Source organism: Pyrus communis, chromosome 1, assembly GCF_041283825.1.
Source record: "Pyrus communis isolate YQ-2024b chromosome 1, ASM4128382v1, whole genome shotgun sequence".
NCBI classification, from domain to species: domain Eukaryota; kingdom Viridiplantae; phylum Streptophyta; class Magnoliopsida; order Rosales; family Rosaceae; genus Pyrus; species Pyrus communis.
The window spans coordinates 6951395-6960842 of record NC_142565.1 but is presented as its reverse complement, the minus strand read 5'-3'; the positions used below and the strand labels follow the sequence as shown (position 1 = coordinate 6960842).

At 40.7% G+C, this 9448-nt stretch overlaps 1 protein-coding gene across 1 annotated transcript; it reads right to left on the bottom strand.

Annotated features, from left to right (window-relative positions):
* Positions 1-6362: 6362 nt before the first annotated feature.
* LOC137720748 (ABC transporter G family member 6-like) lies at positions 6363-9161 on the bottom strand. Its single transcript, XM_068459863.2, has one exon. The coding sequence runs from the start codon at positions 8881-8883 to the stop codon at positions 6628-6630; it is 2256 nt and encodes a 751-aa protein (XP_068315964.1). The 5' UTR covers positions 8884-9161; the 3' UTR covers positions 6363-6627.
* Positions 9162-9448: the final 287 nt, after the last annotated feature.

Genomic DNA, 9448 nt, shown 5'->3' with positions numbered 1-9448 from the left:
AATAGGTGTGTTGTGTATCAACTTAAATTCTAGGATGCTAAAAATAAGTATCTTACATTACTAAATTTCCTTATTTTCCTCCTATTTTCCATTTTATGTTGTTTTAAATTGTGAACTTGTTGTACATGTGTCATCCTACAATACTCCTCACTATGGTTATATGACATATATGCTTAATGTGTTTTTAAATTTTGGACTTGTTGGATACTCTTTTTGCATTTTATCATTCTTTTATTATCTTATCCATGGATTTCATACAAGTATAATTTTTTGTAAGTGTTAATATGCATTTATTTACAAGATATACAAGAAATTTACCTAAATCCGCCTAGGCTGCCTAGGCGCTAGGCGCTAGCCCGCTGCCCGACTAGCGCCTAGCGTTTTTTAGAACCTTGATTATAATTAGTACGTGACTTATTGGTGCTTAGCTTGGGAGCAAAGCAGGTGCCACTGGCGAACACGAGGACTGCGGGAACGGGGTGCGACGACGCCGTTTCAAGGGGAGGAGAATGGGGAGGAGAATGGTGGGTCGCTCGCTGGGTAGAAGGGGAACAATCATCTTCACCTTCTTTTTCTCTTTTTTATTTTTTTTGTTTTTAATTATTATTTAAATACTTTTAATCCACATGACAATATTTTATTATATTGTGGAACCTAATTACGTATCACATCAGCACATAATAGAATTTTTAACAGAGTTGTGACGGAAGAACTACATTGATTTTCGACATCCAATTTCAGGGACTACATCGATCAATTTTCAATTTCAGGAACCATCTTGATTGAGTGAGTCAATTTCAGGAATCATTTGTGATAAAAATTCTTTATTATATTTATTTTTGTAAAAATAATAATTATATCGTTAGATCGTGAAATCTGTACCACATAATCAATTCACATTTAAACAACAATATCAATCATTCATATTTACAATTTGATGACAAAATGCGATGTCAAATAGTCTCAATGGTCTTAGCCTTGAGATTTTTTTAGTTGGGTTGAGACCATAGAGTTCTTTCAAGCCAAGTCCTAGCTAGCTAAGTAACATTGTTCGTCACCATCTCACTCTCTTTATTATTATTATTTTTTTTTTTGAACAAATGATATTATTAACCCTAAAAGAGTGGAAAAGTGGGCTAAGTTTCACAATAAGCTAGCAATAATGTAGTTCAAATTCGCGTTTGACGAAAATCAAATTTAAAACCTCTCTCACTTACATGTACTACTAAATCGCCCCTCTCTTTCTTGTTTGAATGGTAATTGTGCGGAACCTAACCGAACAAGTTGGACTAATGCCCATGCCCTTGACTAAGGGGCACATATTCCTCATCACGCAATGGGTAGGCAATTCTTTCATGCACATGACCACGTGATAATTAACGTGCAAAGTGGAAACAAATGCATGGATATTGAACTCAAAGCAAACACATGAATTCCAATATGTACCTGACAATCTAAGGCTTATATCGTAAAAATTGTATGATGCATCAGTGTATCGAACTGCTAAATTTGTAAAAATTAATTACGAAATTTTGACAATTTCAATTTAATTGTTCAAAAATAGGTGCATGGTGAAACAGAAAACCCCTAAAAGTGTAAGTGAGCAAATTTCATCTTCCCTTAACAAGTAAGCATCTTGGGTTGAAAACAAACAAGTATTAAGTTCACATAATTGTCGTAACGATTATTATTGGTGTGTATATATACATTTCATCACTTGAGCTCAATCATTTTGTGTATATAACACTTATTCCATGATATTTTGAAGACGATATATCTATATTGATAAGACATATCTTCTCTCGTGTTATATATGTAGTGGACATGTGAAGCCTCTGTGTGCGTTTGTAAATGGACTAAGAGTAAAAACATATTCATATTAGAATTGTAATAATGAACAAAATACATCTTCAACTTGTAATACTTTCTACCCATACATCTCTTGTTTGAAATTTCGACATCTCTTAAATCATTGTAACAGTTTCGAAATTTTTTCTTAAAAAAAAACTTGTATAAAATAGAATAGAAAAGAGTAATTTATTATTATTTTGTCGCAAGGAAGAAACTGACTACAGATTTTGACAGGACAACATCAACACGTGCTTAGCTTTTTTGAATAAATTAATTTAGTCGGATGTCATTAATTCTCTTCTCTGAGCAGTCCTAATCATAAAGTTTTCAATATTTCACACAGCTTGATGTCCCGTAAGAGAATAATGTTAAGAAAATTAAATTGGTAGATAAAATTTGTGAACTAAATAATGTGTTATTAATAAAAATGAGCATGTTTATTAATGCTTAAGTAATCATTCAATCATCAACTTCCATATCATTTAGTTACAAAATTCTATCTACAAATTTAATCTTTGTAGCATTACTTCTCGTATAATCCATGTATAGTTATCATCCATAAGGGAATGGAGAGGGACAGAGAAACAAAAACTTAAGTACGTTATTAATGAAAGGCTTTTTAGCTAAAATGGTCCCTATGATTTGTATAACTTCTCATTTTGGTCTCTGAGAGTGTCCACCATCCAGCCTTTTGGTCATTCTGTTAAAAACTCCGTTAAGTGTCTCAGAGATCTTGGCTGGAAGTTTGGGCAATTTTCAAAGCTTCATAACTCAATCGTTTCTTAACCAAATTCGACCCATAATATATCAAAATGAAGATAGGAAAGTGTAGAATAAGATTATACATATTTGGAAGCCCAATGGTTGCCAAAGATGGTCGGAAAATAGCCTCAAAGTTGATTGGTCTGAGGGAAAACTAGAAAACTCGCCGAAAACTGGGCAAAATTTTAAACGTTCATAACTTCTTCAATACTTAACAAAATCAAGTGATTCAAAAACAAAAATCATACTTCTCGATGAGATGAAGAGAATGATACCTTTTTTTCAGCGGCTAACTCGCTGTGGTTTGGCCGGGAAACAGCTCGAAAGTGGCTGTCTTGATCTCGAGTTAGCCCCTTTTGAGCCGTTTTCCGGCCAAACCATAGCGAGTTAGCAGCTGAAAAAGGCACCATTCTCTTCGTCTCGTCAAGAAATATGATTTTCATTTTTGAATCACTTGATTTCGTTGAGTATTGAAGAAGTTATGAATGTTTAAAGTTTGCCCAGTTTCCGGCTAGTTTTCCAGTTTTTCCTCGGACCAGTCAACTTTGAGGCTATTTTCCGACCATTTCCAGCAACCATTGGGCTTCCAAATGGTATAATCTTATTCTACACTTTCTATCTTCATTTTGATATATTATGGGTCGAATTTGGTTAAGAAACGATTGAGTTACGAAGCTTTGAAAATTGCCCAAACTTCCGGCCAAGAGCTCTGGGACACTTAATGGAGTTTTTAACAGAAGGACCAAAATTGGTGGACAATCTTAGGGACCACTTCTATTGATTTGAAATCTTAGGGACCAAAGTAAGGAGTTATGCAAATCTCATGGACCATTTTGGCTAAAAAGCCTTAATGAAACTTAACATGCACGCCACTAGTATTATAATCTTAAGTTCGACTTCATAAATAACAAGTTCAATGATCAAGAGGTCTTAACTTTGATTTTCATAAATAGCAACTTCAACAGAGTTAAGATTAAAAATGGGTGGACACGCATTGCATATTTAGAGGAGCCACATAGGGGTCACAAGGGTATTTGCATGCAGAAAATTTGGATTCCTCAAGCTCATCATGTCGCTTACTCCAATGATAAGGTAATTTATATTAAACTATAAAAGCGTGATTAGAATATGGAACATCAAGTGCAAGAACAAATACTTTTAACCAACTGAGTTACAAGCCACTTCCGAAGACTATCTTGTTGAATGGAATTTGCCGTTTTTGTTGAACAGCAATGGTGCTAATACCAAACTAAACCCGACAATTAAAGAGATGAACATGACAGTACTAGCACTACCGCCCATGCCGAAGGCACCGAAGGCAAGTGCACTATATAGCTATCAGCCCAGCTGGTATCACTCTCATGAAGGTCATGTGTCAAACTAGCTAGCACAATTAATTAAGGTACCGGCCGGCAGCGAGCAACCCAAATTTAATGAATTTACTAGACAATCTAGCAAACAATTGCCAGTCGCAACTTAAATGATTCGGACTCGTTTAGTATAGAGGGTCGGATTAGAATTGATAAGCCATTATTTTGAAGATACGTTGAAGGAAGAAGTATTATTTTGAGTTAGATGTACGTAGAAGATGATTACCCATTAAGAAAACTTATCAATATTTCACTCCCTAAATTAGTATGATTAATGAAAGGGATAAGTTTCCTTCATGTCTAATTCCCGTCCAATAACCTCAAAATAAAAATCGTCAACTTCTATCTTCAATATACCTTGAATTCATAGAATTAGTTATTTCAATCCAATAATAGAGACCAAACGAGGCCTTGGTTACACACTCAGGAATCTGTCATTGTTGAATTGATTTTGGTCACATGACCATGAGAGAGACAGGTGATCAGATTATGCATGGATCACAAGCGACTCGTTACCCGGTAGAATCTCTCCTTTTCCATGGCCGACCTCAGCTCCAAATATCTTGAAAAGAATTTTACACAAATTAATCTCGCCAACAATCAAATATCGGTCATTGAACGGAGTAGTCTTCCAATTTATACATGCAATTAATTATTTTGCAGTGAAATTAATCAGCCATAGGCCCATACCCATACGAAGAAAGATTTTTCAGTATGTTTAGTACGCCACATGTTTTTATACATTTAGAGGGATGCTTGAAGAAAAAAAATATTTCTCTGCAATTATATAATAACAGGAGATATACCGCCCCGTGCCACACTGAAAAATATCTCCCACATGGAACAACCACGGTTATTTTCTTCATGTGTGCACATGCATATTTATCATCCCCTCACTAGCCACATACAACTTGGAAAAAATAATAATAATAATTAGAGTTTATATTAATTTACGTTACCTCCTACAACTTTAACTCCTATACATATATATGGAGTCAAATCTTATAAATAAAATAAAATTAAAGTTAATTTAGAGCCAAAATATTATACCTTAAACAAATTAATTAGGGTGAAGCTAGCGTGTGAATATATAGCTTTAAACTGTAAAGGGAGAATATATAATGTGGTCGATGGAGTGTGGGTGAACCGATTAACCCGTAAATTATACATCCTATTTGATTTTGGTCCCCTCCAAAAATTATTTGGCAATCTTGTCCTCGGGGATTAAGTTTAGATGTAGGATTGGTGAACAAAGTCGGGCAAAGTTGCTTTATTTTTTTGTGGTTTGTAGTTTTGTTCTTGTTTTTGGTCAATGTGGGTTTGTTCTTACATATGCATGCATATTTGATGTTTTAGACTTTGAATCCTTAAACATGCATGAATGAAGCATATATGCCCCTTTTTCACTCCAAAACAAAATCAATTATCCAAAACCATTATTATATACAAAATTTTGTGATATTAAAATGGATTCACGTGGCATAATATGAATAGACGACGCGTTTATTCTTTAGATTATAACATTAACAACCAACAAGACCAAATCTCAGATTCTGGGGTTTGTGTTGAAGTTTAAACCGAGGCACTCAAAATCTCATTTTACTCCCAGCTTTTCTAAGTCTTGTTTGAAAAATAAAATTTATAGATTGTGACACAGAACAACAGTTGACTGGGAGCTAGTCATAAGGTAATTAATGGTCAACTTGATTTTGTACAAATGGATCCTGGTTAGACTTATGTTGGTAACCGACCAAAAAAAAAAAGAAACTTATGTTGGTAACTTTTTATGTCAGTTTTTGTAAACATTATGGAAGGGAGATTAAATTTGACGCCGTATTTACATATTCTTTTTATGTTAATTTTTGTAAACATCAAAAAAGAGATTGAATTTGATGCCCTTCAGGGTGCGTTTGTTGCAAAAGACTATTTCAGACTGGATTAACTTTAAAAATTAAGCTGAAGTCGCGTCCGAACCCTTTGTTGTCGAAAATTGAGATCGATGAGCCCAAGGTAGCAAAGCAGACGAAGGCGAGAGAGGATGAAGCGCAGGTCTTAGTCAGTCCCATATAGTTTTTGGAGGATCTTGCTAAGACAGTCTAACGAGGCCTTCATTGATGCGAGTAAACCCTAATCACATTAAAGCTATAGTTTTGCATGGTGACAAACATGAGACTACATTAATACTTAGTAACGAGGCCAACAAATGCTCCCTCATACCCTTAGAGCTGGCCTGATAATTAACAGGACATGCTGAAACTATAACATGCTAAATTGCTTATAGTTCAGTACATGTGACATGCATTTTGCCTTGGATTGACATTCAACAAATTACACTTCAGAAACTTTTCGCATACATAATTGAAAAACTGGTAGAAGAGGTTGATCTGAATGAAAGATTATTATACTTCTCGCGATTAGTATATGACCTATATTGTAACAGTGTACAATTTGCATGCAACACCAACAAAATCGACCCGGCCAACGTAATTCAGATTTCCGAAATAATATTGGAAACCCTAAATAAAAAAGGTAAAAAAACAATTAAAATTTGACACAGGAATTTCACAGTTTCACACAGACCAATCGACCTCGCTCCCGCCAAATAACCAGCCGGAGCTTATTTTAGCTTTTTTGTTTTTTTTCTTCACCGCCTCTTGTTCTTGCTCCCAAGCAACAAGGCGAAGTAAAACAGAATCCTAAACAGAAACCCCCAGGCCACCGTGATCCAGAGGCAGTTCCACTTGCTCAAATCCGTCACCCCCTGCTGCTCCAAAATATCAGCCCCCGTCGTCAGACACGTGGAAGTCGTGATGCGCATCCCCAGCGTCTGGCTCATGCTCTTCAGCAGCTTCAGCTTCATCGCCGCCGGCACCGTCCCCAGCGGGGTGTTGTCGAAGATCTGGACCCCGCGAACGAAACACTTTGTGGGGTCCTGGAACTCGTTCTGCATCACCCCCTCGTAGGGATACTTCACTAAAGACAAGTAGTGGAACCAAATCCAGTAGGCCGGGATTCTATCGCGCGTGATGAAGAAGCCGCTGAAGAGGAGGAAGTAGGCCAGTATTGCGACTACGATCGTGTACCCGAGCATCACGTGCGGGACCACCCCGGAGAGAAACGTGACGAAGGAGCTTCCCGCCCAAAACGACGCGAATATTATCAGAAAGTAGAATAAGAAGCCTGACAGTCCGCCGTCGAGCCCCACCGCCCAAAACGTCGTCGCTGAGAACGCCGTCGAGAGAAAAATCAACGATGGAAGCGCCACCAGAGAATGCGAGAGGACGTAGGAGGATCGGCGGTAGGCGTTGTAGGCGGTTTCGCGCATGAAGATGTAGCGTTCCTGGAGGAAGACGGGGAGAGCGTCGGCGCAGGTGTAGAAGGTGGTGGACATGGCAAATGCGATGAATCCGAGGCGCTCCTGGACGCCTTTGGGGGTGTTATCGAGCTTCCAGAACATGGTGGCAAGGATGAATCCGGTGACCATGACGGCGCCGAGGCGGATGCCGAAGAGCTCTGGCATTCTTCTAGCGTTTTTCATCGAGCGGTTGGCGAGCACCGCCATCTCTACCCAGATTGGGTTCGCGAATGTGGGGACCATCGAGTTCGGGCTCGGGTTGTTGTTGGTGGCTCCGGATACCAATTTCCCGCGAGAAATGCTCGCGCTTATCGCCTCCTGGAGGGGAACGACGTGTCGTGCGTCGGATGCTCCTCTGTACGACGCGTCGTTGGGGTTCGAGTGTTTCTTGTTCTGCCAGGTTCTGTTGAACTCCACCAAGCTTTTGGTCCCGCCGGGCGAGCCTTCAAGTTCTCGGATTATGTCGAGCGCAAACTCGGTCCGGTTCTCGGACTCGGGTATGGGGTGCCCAAACTCAGCGAAGTAGGAAGGTAAGTTGGTGGGGGACCCGCTGTAAACGGTTTGGCCCCGGGTCAGGAAGAGCAACCGGTCCAGGAGGCCGAGGATCCGATAACTAGGCTGGTGCACTGACATCACCACAATGCTCCCGCTCTGAGCGATTCGCTGGAGGACTTTCACCACCATGAATGCGCTCGTGGAGTCGAGGCCGGAGGTCGGCTCGTCGAGGAAGAGGATGATCGGGTCGTGGATGATGTCGATTCCGATCGAAACGCGGCGGCGCTCTCCGCCGGAGACTCCGCGGTGGCCTTCGTCTCCGATGATCGTCTTCGCCGCGTTGCGGAGGCCGAGCTGGTCGATCAACGCCTGGACGCGGGACTTCTTCTTGGATTTCGAGAGCGCGCGCGGGAGGCGGAACTCGGCGGCGAACATGAGCGTCTCTTCGACTGTGAGCATCGGGAAGAGGAGGTCGTCCTGCATGACGTAAGCGGATATCACCTTCAGGAGCCGCGATTCAAGAACCTCGCCGTTTAAGCTGACGGTGCCTTTCAAGCTTCCTTTCGCGATCCGATTCGCTAAGGCGTCGATCAAAGTGGATTTACCCGACCCGCTCGCGCCGAGAACCGCGAGAATCTCTCCCTCGCGCGCTTCTCCCGTGATGTCGTTGAGCAGCGTCTTCGTCCTCGTGAAAAGATTATCTCCGCCGCATACGGGATCGGAAGCCGTGGCTGCGCTGAGGCGGCTATTGCAGCCGGATAACATCCCCGACAAGCTGAACTTGCGGCGGATCTTGACACTGTAAGTGAGGTTGTTGAATGAGAGAACGAACGGCAAGGAGCGAGGCTCAAGGCTGGCGTCGGAGATGTCGAGTTCATGGTGCGCTGGAGTCTCGCCGCCGTCACCTGTGACCTCCTTGCGTACATCACCAACTTGCTTCAGTAGCTGGCCGAGCGAGGGCGACGCGCCGTGGGCGGGGCGTGGGAAGTCGTTTAGCTCCATGGAAGTGAAAAACGGCGATATCTGGTTGTCCGCCACGCGAGCCAACATTCGTATTGGTTCCTTACTCTCCAAGTCTCCTTATATTTATAGTCGTGGAGTATGTGATCTGCAAGTGAGGAGAGAGCGGTTAACGGCGTGTTTGGAATGGGATTAATTTCTCAGAAAAATGCGTCAAATCAGAGCGGTGTCGTTTTCCTTCTTCAACTCCACAGTAGTTTCTGTTTCTCTCTCTAAAACTGCACCTCTCTCTGTTCTTCTCTCTCTCTAGAAGTGAGAGTTAAGCTTCTGCTCTATGGAGTTACGGAGAAGTGCTTTTCTATATATAGAAAGACAACAAACGTAAAACTGGGTGAGGTTTTGATGGTGTGGGTGTAGGGTTTACTTACTTTTCTCTGTTATTTTATTTATTTATGTTTTAATTTCTAATTTAATTTTAATTTAATTTTCTGCAGGTTTGAAGGGGGAGGTGAGAGAGAGGTGACCTACAACGCCTAATCTCATCTCCATACGTCTTCCCTTTCTCTCTAATTCTGCTTCTTGAGCAGGATATGGGAGGACACGTGGGTGATATGGGCTGGTGACACGTGGAATTATGGCAGGGTTAACAAGTTTT

Bases quoted from the DNA above. Each gene is read 5' to 3' on its own strand.
- LOC137720748 (XM_068459863.2), bottom strand. From the start codon at position 8,883: ATGTTGGCTCGCGTGGCGGACAACCAGATATCGCCGTTTTTCACTTCC.